The sequence below is a fragment of the Terrapene carolina genome, unplaced genomic scaffold, assembly GCF_002925995.2.
Source record: "Terrapene carolina triunguis isolate 2854851 unplaced genomic scaffold, T_m_triunguis-2.0 Scaffold88, whole genome shotgun sequence".
Taxonomy (NCBI): Eukaryota; Metazoa; Chordata; order Testudines; family Emydidae; genus Terrapene; species Terrapene triunguis.
In genome coordinates, this window is record NW_020664439.1 from 51,447,276 (window position 1) to 51,459,158 (window position 11,883).

Sequence of the window (11,883 nt, forward strand, 5' to 3'; positions counted from 1 at the left end):
ATTGGTTACTTTTGGAACCAAACATCCTTCCCACACTACAAGCAATAAGTAATACTACTTATTCTCATGGCCTCTACCCTGATATAACACTGTCCTCGGGAGCCAAAAAATCTTACTGCGTTATAGGTGAAACCGCATTATATCGAACTTGCTTTGATCCGCTGGAGCACCCAGCCCCAGCCCCACCCCTCAAAGCGCTGCTTTACCGCGTTATATCTGAATTCGTGTTATATTGGGTCACGTTATATCGGGGTAGAGGTGTATATTATTTTCTTAACCAGACTTAAGCTAACTTTAATTCTTTTATTGTCATAATTATCCCCACAATATGCATGAAAGCGTAAAATAAGATATGCGATTTATTGGCAGAATGCAATTGTTCTTTCCCCACAATCAGTTTGCTGGATCAGAAAGAAGGCCCCGAGTCAGTTTAAATTCAGGCTATTTATCTAAAAGTCTACACTTTGTCTGTTGGTCTCTAGAGAATCCAGTTTGAACCAATATATGTGAGCCTCTCCAAGTGGTGGTAACTCTGGAGATGTTACAACCTGAGTAAATTTTCCAAATCACCCCCACTGTTCTTAGTTCCTGGAGAAGCTGTGTTCGCCCACCCCCATGGAATTACATACAGTGTCTGGCCCACAATATTACATATACTTAATACAGTAAGATCTTCCAAAGATATTGCAGTAAATTGCCATAACTGTCACAGCAGGCATCTTATATACAGTAGTAATACTTTGCATTTATAATGCCCCTTTCATCTGAAGATCTCAAAGAACTTTACACTGTTGGGTGGGGTAAGTATTAACCCCACTTTACAGATAGGTAAAATGAGTCACAGAAAGATTAAATAACTTGCCAGAGCAAGTTCCTGGCTGTGGTGGGGGCAGAAAGAAACTTCAGTATTAAAATAGCCCTCAGAATGTGCTATTTGAAAGAATGATCTAAAACGGTATGTTACTATCTTAATGGGCAATACATCATAATACAGAGGTCTATTAACCTCATTTCTCCCCATGCAGTTTCAGTTGGAGATGGTAGTTCTCACTGCCTATTTTTAATTTGTGTAATGTTGCTGTGTGCTGAAGAGTAATCATGGTCCATTACAGTAGTAGCTGAATTTCATGTGTGTATACAAAATGTTATACAAATTAAGTATGCTTGAGGATGAAGAGTGCTATTGAAATAAGATTAAATCTGACACACATAGAGGCATATCCTGCATCCTTTGCACACCTAAAAACTCCACTTGATGTCAGTAGGCATTTTAGATATGCAAGGTATACGGGCCCACGTATAAACAGCAAAGATCTACCTGGTAAGAGAGGAAAGATGGGTTTGAGATTAAGGAGATGGATTGGCACTCAGGAGAGCCAGGTTCTGTTCTTGGATCTGCCATAGGCTGCCTCTGTGACCATAGAAAAGCCACACGATCTCAGTGTACCATGGAGAATAATAGTTCACTACATCAAATGAGAGCTATAAGACTTTCAGATACTATGGTGATGGAGGTTATATACGTTCCAAGATATAAAAAAGAAGTTCAGTTCTTTACTATGTGCCTTCACTGAATTCTGCTATGAACACCAAGGAAGGTCTGAAATATTAAACATGGTTCTGAAAAGTCAGTACAACACCCCCCCAACTATAACACAAAACACATGGAACAAGATTCTTTCCAGAAATGTGTAGCAGCATAGAAAACAATAGAATTAACCTGAAAAATACATTTGGTACAGTATCAAGGTCTTTTCATAACTTCTTCTAATGTTACATAAAACAGCAAAGCAAACAAATACACATAACCTACATGCATTTCCACAATTAGGAAAAACAGCTTCCCCCCCTAGTATAAAGTGCTTTGCAGAGACCAAAAACTATTTACATTGATCAGAATGCCAAGCATGGACATCATCATCTGTGAATTTATGTGAAATCTGGCAAACAATGATAAATTCTTCATATTGGGACTTGGTCTTGATTTCCTTTTACAACTTGGCCTCATAAACTATCTTCATAGTCCATTATTTGGTCTGCTTGTAAAATTGGCATTTAAGATCTGAAACTGTATGTACCATGCCCTTTGTGTAGTATGACTGGCATTTGAACAAGTCCCATTTATCATTGGCAGGTTCATCTGAAAGAGACAGGCTTGACATATAAGGTTTGGATCAGGATTAATATTTCCCCAAAGTCTGGAAGTGTTTGTCCATAATGGCCAGAACCAAACTCCTATATCCAAAGGGGGTCACCTGTGAAATTTCTGTCCAGATCTTGGTTCAACTTCTGCAATTCCCCTCGCTGTAGTTCAGGGATCTATGGGTTCAGGTTCAGATCCACTCCTAATAGAAAGGCAATTTAAAATATACTGTTTCCACAAATAAATGGCCTTGTAGCAGGAAAAGATAAATGAACAGTAAGACTAAGCAGTGGCTGGTTTGGGGATTGAACCTGGGGCTTCCATTCCTAGGATCTGACTCGCTAGTGATAAAACATTAGACATTACTAGACAATGACTAATCCCACTCCCTTTTCAAGGACATGATACAATCCCTTGAGAGGATATATCTGATCATGCACCATCCTGTAACGGAGGTGCTCATAAAGATGAATTCTATATCATGACTGGAGCCTGCTGTAACTACTGGGAGGAGGCCCTGAATGCTTAACTGCAGCATTAATGCATATAAATAAAAAGTATAATCCAAAGAGATATAATAAAAGAAATAAAAAAACAAAACAATATACCTGACACAAGAAGAACTGACCCAAAACCATCTGGAAAGTTTTGTGGAGAGAACTTCAGCCTTTTTTCTCTGATTTTGTCCTCTCCCAGCAGGAAAATTATCCTGGTGTAAAAACAATGCTGGAGATCGAACGACCTCACACTTAGATAGCATTCATCCAGAATAGGGCTGAGGAACACTGGTGAGGGTAATAGTGGGGGGACAATATGGGGAAGTTTGCACTCTCACTGCTTGTGCTGTACTTGTGTCTGTGAATAAAGGGAGAGAACATCAATCTCCAGGACTGTTGATCGAGCAACTTTCACCAGAACTAAATAAAATTAAAAAGTGAAACATAAATCCTCTAATAACTAAATGCTCTGTTCATTTCTGTCTATCTGAAGGATGTATAGTCCTAACTGACTTCTCCATTTTTCACTGAATAGAAAGGATATTTGTGGTGGATCTTCCATTGTCAAGTGTGGAAATATTAATGTCTCATTCTTGAACAGAACCCCACATTTTTGTATTGCTGTTCTGACTGTACCGGGGGTTATAACAAAAAAATGACAAGTTCTTTCTTTATCAGTCTCTCTAGTCCCACAGGCAATCTTGTTTGCTAATTGTCCCAAAGTTTGGCAGAGGGTGTTTTCTTCAGTTCCAGCCATATCAATTATTTCTACTAGTGGGTCTCTCTTATTGATACTGAGCAGAAACCTGGGAGGCATATAGGTGTGAGCAAAGAGTAGAGTATAGTGTGCTGGATGGTTCAGGGACTCTGTAGAATGTATGAGCTGTTCTAAATGAGACAGGCATGGGATCAGCCCTCCCTGGTGTAAGCACCCAAACAAAAGGGCACCAAGAACATTGAAAATAATAATGATGGGTTTCCACTTCAGGGTTCTATTCTGCGGTGCGATCAATAGGACTAGTGGTAAAATAAGAGGAATGAGGAATCGAGGTTCTTGGTGGTTGAACAGGGAAAGGAATGCCAAAGGAACAAAATAGAATAATAATAATGTTGGATTGCCCTTGGCAAGCACCAACATTGTAGGTGACCTATGATTATGTAGTCTGATCCATGATAATTGATGGATGTTTATTTTCAGCATTTTTAAACCAACACTGATAGCCAGAATGTGCAGGATCCCAAAGAGCATTATACCATTGACTGCAAAATGAGTTAATCTTGGGTGAATCCCATGCTGTGCAAGATTATGGGGATTAAGATTATAGCGGAGAAAATTAAAAGGGGTCACTATTACATTCTGATTTATTTGAGCTATGGTGCTTAACAGGCCATTCTTTTTAATGCTGTATAGGCTAATCTCTGATCCAATGGAGGTAAAATATAAAGTGTCAGCTGCTGTGAAGATGATGGCAGTGAAAGCTGTGCTTGAAACAAGCTTCAAGAGGTGGTTTGCAATAGTTTTAATGCTGTGCTGAGAAGTGGCATTTAAAACTGCCCAGTAAAGCAGTGGCATTAAAGCAAATGCCAGAAAAGTTGGCCTGTTGAAAAATCCAGCAACTGTTATAATCCCTATGAGACTGCTACTGGTAGGTTTCACCTGGTTGATGTCTGTTCCATAACCAACTGCTTTTGGAGATACTAGTACCATCAGCAGGGCAAACAGAAGTCCTTCAAGTGTGTTAGTAAATGTTCTTGTGTAAAATACTAGTGTGACATAGGACCCAGCAAGCAGAACCAGGGCGTTCCACCGATCTGCACCCCAGAAAGGAGCTAGCCGATACACGCTATAGTCAAGTATGAAAGAAAAGGTGGTGAGGAGAAGGCGAGGTGACACAAGAAGGGTGTAGCTGTTGATGCCATTTGACCACATGCCCAGCTGTTGCAAAGACTTGATCATCCAGTAGGTAATGCCAGATGTAATTAATGGGAACACAACTGTTCTACAAGGAGAACTGGAAAGGAATTCCCAGGGATAATAGACTTGTAGGTCTAAAATATCTCCTGTGGAGGGAGAAGAAAAGCAGATGACACATTTTGGCAAATTGACCAGTATACATGCATTAAAAATACAGTTTGCTATGAGAAGCAGCATGGTTTAGTGGACAATAATACTGTAACAAAACTATAACCATCTAGGACTTCAGAGTAGTTATTATGTTGTCCACCATGGCTATTTAGAACTTCATAGTGAGAACAGAAAGAGAAATCAGATCTTCCTGTTTCCAAAATAAAAACGTCTACCATCTGAGCTGCTCCAGCCCTGGCAGCTGCTCTGGTTGTGGGGGCTGCTTCAGCCTTAGGGCCTGCTCCGGCCATGGGGGCTGCTCCGGCTGCAGCTGCTGCTCCAGCCCTGGGGACTGACCCAGCCCTGACTGCTCGGGCTGCTCCAGTCCTGGCTACTGCTCTGGCCCTGGGGGCTCCCCAGCCCCCTGCCGCTGCTCCAGCCTTAAGGGCTGCCACTGTTCCAGCCCCGGCTGCTGTTCCTGCGGTGGGGGCTGCTCCTGTAGCCAGAGCAGAAGCTGAAGAACTCACAGAGGTCTGTTAAAGTCACAGAATCCGTGACCACCATGGAAAAATCATATCCTTAATTATAATACACCTCTACCCCGATATAACGTGACCAGATATAACACGAATTCGGATACAATGCGGTAAAGCAGCATTCCAGGGGGGGCGGGGCTGCGCACTCCGGCGGATCAAAGCAAGTTCGATATAACGCGGTTTCACCTATAATGCGGTAAGATTTTTTGGCTCCCGAGGACAGCGTTATTCATAGATTCATAGATTCTAGGACTGGAAGGGACCTCGAGAGGTCATCGAGTCCAGTCCCCTGCCCGCATGGCAGGACCAAATACTGTCTAGACCATCCCTGATAGACATTTATCTAACCTACTCTTAAATATCTCCAGAGATGGAGATTCCACAACCTCCTTAGGCAATTTATTCCAGTGTTTAACCACCCTGACAGTTAGGAACTTTTTCCTAATGTCCAACCTAGACCTCCCTTGCTGCCGTTTAAGCCCATTGCTTCTTGTTCTATCCTTAGAGGCTAAGGTGAACAAGTTTTCTCCCTCCTCCTTATAACACCCTTTTAGATACCTGAAAACTGCTATCATGTCCCCTCTCAGTCTTCTCTTTTCCAAACTAAACAAACCCAATTCTTTCAGCCTTCCTTCATAGGTCATGTTCTCAAGACCTTTAATCATTCTTGTTGCTTTTCTCTGGACCCTTTCCAATTTCTCCACATCTTTCTTGAAATGCGGTGCCCAAAACTGGACACAATACTCCAGCTGAGGCCTAACCAGAGCAGAGTAGAGCGGAAGAATGACTTCTCATGTCTTGCTCACAACACACCTGTTAATACATCCCAGAATTATGTTTGCTTTTTTTGCAACAGCATCACACTGTTGACTCATATTTAGCTTGTGGTCCACTATAACCCCTAGATCCCTTTCTGCCGTACTCCTTCCTAGACAGTCTCTTCCCATTCTGTATGTGTGAAACTGATTTTTTCTTCTTCAGTGGAGCACTTTGCATTTGTCTTTGTTAAACTTCATCCTGTTTAACTCAGACCATTTCTCCAATTTGTCCAGATCATTTTGAATTATGACCCTGTCCTCCAAAGCAGTTGCAATCCCTCCCAGTTTGGTATCATCCGCAAACTTAATAAGTGTACTTTCTATGCCAATATCTAAGTCGTTAATGAAGATATTGAACAGAGCCGGTCCCAAAACAGATCCCTGTGGAACCTCACTCGTTATGCCTTTCCAGCAGGATTGGGAACCATTAATAACAACTCTCTGAGTACGGTTATCCAGCCAGTTATGCACCCACCTTATAATAGCCCCACCTAAATTGTATTTGCCTAGTTTATCGATAAGAATATCATGCGAGACCGTATCAAATGCCTTATATCAGGGTAGAGGTGTACATACAGAACCCACCTTACATGGGGGTTGTGAGGATTCGTTAGTACTTGTATAGTGCTTTTTGTAGATGAAAATTATTATATGAAGGCTAAGTATTATTAATTTAAAAATGTTCAAATGGAAAGTTCGGTTCTCAAAATATTTTCAAACAACCTGCCCATTTTATATAAATATACTAGACATAGCTTTGTTATTAATCAATTATAATTCCTAGATAATAGAATTAGGGTCCAATGCTACAGAATATCCATTAGCTTCAATAGGTGTTCTGCATACAGAGAGCCTGAAGAATTCAGAGATTTTTAAGGCCAGAAGGGACCACTGTGATCACCTAATCTGACCACTTGCTTAACAAAGTATATAGAATTTCACTCAGTATTTGCTGCATCAAGCCCAATAGCTGTGCGTTGTGTGAAGAATTACTTCCTTTTGTTTGTTTTACACCTCCTGCCTATTAATTTTATTAGGTTCTTGTGTCATGTGAAGGGGTAAATAACACTTCCTTATTCACTTTCTCTAGACCATTCACAATTCTATGGACTTCTACCATACCCTCTCCCCCCTTAGTCTTCTCTTTTCCCAGCTGAATAGTCACAGTCTTTTTAATCTCTCTGGCAAGCTGTTCCATACGCCTAATCATTTTTGTTGCCCTTCTCTGCATCTTATCCATTTCCAGTATATCTTTTTTGAGATGGGGGTGGAGGGAACCAGAACAGCACACTGTATTAAAGGTGTGGGCATAAAATGGATTTATATAGTGGCACTATGATCTTTTCTATCTTATTATCCATCCCTTTCCTAATGGTGTCTAACATTCTGTTAGCTTTTTAGACTTTCGCTGCACATTAAGCAGATGTTTTCAGAGAACTATCCACAATGACTTCAAGATCTCTCTCTTGAGTGGTAACTGCTAATTTAGATCACATCATTTTGTATTTAGAGTTGGGATTATATTTTCCAATGTGCATTACTTTGCATTTATCAACCTTAAATTTCATCTGCCATTTTGTTACCCATAAACCCAGTTTTGTGAGATCCCCATTGTTACTCTTTGCAGTCTGCTTTAGACTTAACTATACTGTATCATCTGCAATCTTTGCCACCTCACTATTTACTCCTTTTTCCAGATCATTTATAAATATGTTGAACAGTACAGATCACTGGAGGACACTGCTATTCACCGCTCTCCATTCTGAATATGGACCATTTATTCCTATGCTTTGTTTCCTGTCTTTTAACCAGTTACTGATCCATGAGATGACTTTCCCTCTTTTCCCATGACTGCTTATTTTGCTTAACACCATTTGGTGAAGGATCTTGTCAAAGGCTTTCTGAATGTCCATGTACACTATATCTACTTGTAGAGAAGTGAAGACTCACCGGCACGGCGCCTCCTGCTGGTCATCTGTGAATTAGCTCTCCAGCATACAGAGCGCCTCCTACTTGCCGGTGTCTCACCTGCCACTGGCCCCCATGTCCCTCCTGGACCCCAGTGCCCTTTTCCTCATGGTTCTGCCCACCACAGTACCCCCCACACTCTGGGTCTCCCCTCCCAGGGGAACCCCCAACCCTCTAAACCCACCTTGCCTCAGAGGCTACTGCCAGTCATCATCTAGCCCCCGCTCACTGGGGCAGACTGCAGTCTGTAATGGCCACTCATCATTGGCAAGGGGTTAGGACCTGCTGCCTCTGCCTATTCCCAGGCTGCACCTCTGTAACCCCAGTACCTTCACAGGCCTTCAACAAGCTGCCTTTGCCCTTTGCCTTTGCCTTTGCCCTTCCCCTGCACTGCTCTGCTCTGCTCTGCTTCAAGTACCTTGCTCCCAGGCAGCTAACCCTTCCCACTCCAGGGCTAGAGTAAGACTCCTACAGCTTCTGGCCCACAGCCCTCTTATCAGGGCCAGCTGGGCCCTGATTGAGCTGGCCACACCTGTGGTCAGCTACTTACTCAGCTGCTCTCACTGCTTTTAATCCCTTTTATCCAGGAGTGGGGCAGCCACCCCACTACACTACTGTATCACCCCTTTCCATATGTTTGTTGAACCTCTCTAAGAATTCTAATAGATTGGTGAGGCATGATTTCCCTTACATAAGCCATACTGACTCTTTCCCAACAAACCATGTTTGTCTATGCATCTGATAATTCTGTTCTTCACTATAGTTTCAATCAATTTGCCTGATACTGAAGTTAGGTTAACCAGTCTGTAATAGTCAGGATCGCCTTTGGGGCCTTTTTTAAAAATTGGCATCACATTGGCTATCCTCCAGTCATCTGGTACAGAAGCTGTTTTAGGCCATTGGTTTACATTCCACAGTTAGTAGCTCTGCAATTACATATGTGAGTTCGTTCAGAACTCTTGGATGAATACCATCTGGTCCTGATGACTTATTAATGTTTAATTTATCTATTTGTTCCAAAACCTCCTCTATCAACAACTCAATCTGGGACAGTTCCTCAGATCTTTCACCTAAAAAGAATGGCTCAGGTGTGGGAATCTCTCCCACACCCTCTGCATTGGACAGACAGATGCAAATAATTCATTTAGCTTCTCTGCAATGGCCATATCTTCCTTGAGTGCTCCTTTAGTACCTGGATTGTCCAGTGGCCCCACTGATTGTTTGGCAGGTTTCCTGCTTGTGATGTATTTAATTTTTATTTTTTTTTGTCTATTAGTTTATGTGTCTTTTGCTAATTGCTCTTCAAATTCATTTTTGCCCTGCGTAATTATACTTTTACACTTGACTTGCCAGAGTTTGTGGTCCTTTCTATTTTCCTCAGTAGGATTTGACTTTCAATTTTTAAGGGATGCTCTTTTGCCTCTAACTGCCTCTTTTATTCTGTTGTTTGGCCATGACAGCATTTTCCTTTGGTCCTTTTTTTTTTAAATCTGGAGTATACATTTAATTTGACCCCTTTTTATGGTGTTTTTAAAGAGTTTCCATGCAGCTTCCTGGAATTTCATTCTTGTGACTATTCCTTTTGATTTCTGTTTAACTAGCTTCCTCATTTTTATGTAATTCCCATTTTTTAAGTTAAATGCTACAGTGATGGGCTTCTTTGGTATTTTGCCCCCCACAAGGATTTTAAATTAAATTACATTATGGTCACTATTATCAAGCAGTTCAGCTATATTCACCTCTTGGACCAGATCCTCTGCTCCGCTTTGTAGGTTTTAGGAGCAATACGCGGATTTGCTGTTTATAGATTGAAGACCAGTACAGGGGGGGCCATCTATGGACTGTTGTGTTTGTGTATATTCTCACATAATCAGAATAGCACAATAATCCAATCAGAATCCAGCTGTACAATTACATGCTTTATAAACATTAATAATTTTAGCCTCAGAGTATATTGTCCTGGTGAGGTAGCAAGTACTATATTATTCTAATGTTACAGATGGGAAAACTGAAGCAGAGAGGTTCAGTAACCTGGTCAGAGTCACACTGCCTGTCAATGGGACAGCCAACTGCTCAACAATGCTGCCTTTTTACATCTGATAATGTGAATAATGTAATGTTTGCTGCTTAAACCCCTAGAATGTAGAGAATTAATATAAACTGGGTTTCTAAAAATAACCATGCACAAATGCAGGAAAATTTACCTGCCATGACCTCAGGTGATTGGAAGAATTCATCAGGATGAAGGTAACCTGTCTGAGGAAGAAGACACCAGAAAATTCGGAGCAGAGCAAGAATCCCCCAAAAAGTCTTGGCTGACATCCTAAGTTCACTCCACTTGCCAGAACTGAATGACGTCTGGGCAAAGTCACAGACTTGGACTATTAGAAACATCAGTTGCCATGAGATCAGTAACTTTGACCCTGAAATGGACAAAAAGTTTATTACAAGAACAAATCTTACCCATCAAAGAGAGCAAAACATTGTCAATCATTCCTAAAACTATAAAGCAAAGGTAGACGGAAGTATGAATGAAAACTAATTAGGGATAAAGTCTCCCCTCTGATGTACAGGTTTATGGCTAATATTGGCCTTGAATAGGTGACAACCTTGCACAGCCAAGTGTGGAATTTGGCCTTTATGGACACATTCTCACAGCTGGGCACACAGGATGTACACACAAAAATATGGATATACCTATCACACCTTTTTCCTTAAAAACATGAAGTAACTGTAGGCCCCCAGTATCCATTTGCAAGCTCATTTTACTCAATTTGCATGCTCAAAGAGTGTATCCGCATTTTTACAGACTTACCTACTGTGCTCAGCTGTGAAAATAGATTATTTCCTAATAAAATTAATACAACCCACTTAAAACTATGAGAGTATGTACAATATGAGTATAGGGACAGCCCAACAGGAATGAATGGACAGCATTTCTTTCTTTCAGTATACATAGATTAGATTAAACGTTTATCGATTTTCATAAAGAAACAGACAATGAAAAGTACAAAAATGTAAATGACTTACAGCTTGTATGTTTCCAATGACAGTTTATATTTCTTAAGGTACAGTGACACTTTGATACTCTTAGACCTTGCCTACACAACAGCAAAGTATAGTTCTAAGACCCATTTGGGCCTCCTAATATATGTGTAAAATACCTTGAGTCCACAGACAAAAGTGCTCGAACAGTATACATGCATGTTTGGATTAGACACAAATTAAAGACATCTCAATGTGATCAGAAGTCATTACTCCAAGAGCAGAAAGGCCTCTATATAAAAAGTGACACCCTCCCCGCCCCCAAATTGAGATTTTAGAATGAAAAGACTTTATTCTGACTGAGTTAAAGTCCAATGTTTCACCTAAATTATGTGCGAAAATAATGCTGGTGAAAGTTGAGTAGATTAAGGGGGGGGACAATACAAGTGCAGCTTGTGCATTGTTAGTTCATCATTGTTAGTTCTTAATTGTTAGTTTTCAGTGATTTCTATGTTAGCTTTTATAGTATTTCTGTAGCTTTTAGCTCTAGCGTCTTCTAAGTCCTGGAGGTAAAATTTAGGCTGCTAGGTAAGAGACTGAAGTCCAGGAACTCCACGGTAGCATTCTCTGAAATGCTTCCAGTTCCAAATGCAGGGCCAGTTAGACAGGCAGAACTGCAGGGTCTCAATGTGTGGATGAGACGATGGTGCTTGTGCCCGCCCACCTCCCAGGCTTTCCAATAAGCCAGTCCTGCCACTCTGAGCGGCCTGGTAAGGGGGCGGGGAGAGGGAGGGTTGGATAAGGGGCAGGAGGTCCCGGGGGGCAGTCAGGGGACAGGGAGTGGTTGGATGGGGCGGAGGTTCTGGGGGGG

The 11,883-nt window shown here is 41.3% G+C and overlaps 1 protein-coding gene across 1 annotated transcript; it reads right to left on the reverse strand.

The window, feature by feature from the left end:
- Positions 1 to 206: 206 nt before the first annotated feature.
- On the reverse strand, positions 207 to 10,381 carry PIGZ (phosphatidylinositol glycan anchor biosynthesis class Z). Its single transcript, XM_026649956.1, has 3 exons — positions 10,232 to 10,381; positions 2,752 to 4,701; positions 207 to 2,345 (listed from the first exon to the last, which is right to left on the reverse strand). The coding sequence occupies exons 1-2, from the start codon at positions 10,347 to 10,349 to the stop codon at positions 3,101 to 3,103; spliced, it is 1,719 nt and encodes a 572-aa protein (XP_026505741.1). The 5' UTR covers positions 10,350 to 10,381; the 3' UTR covers positions 207 to 2,345; positions 2,752 to 3,100.
- Positions 10,382 to 11,883: the final 1,502 nt, after the last annotated feature.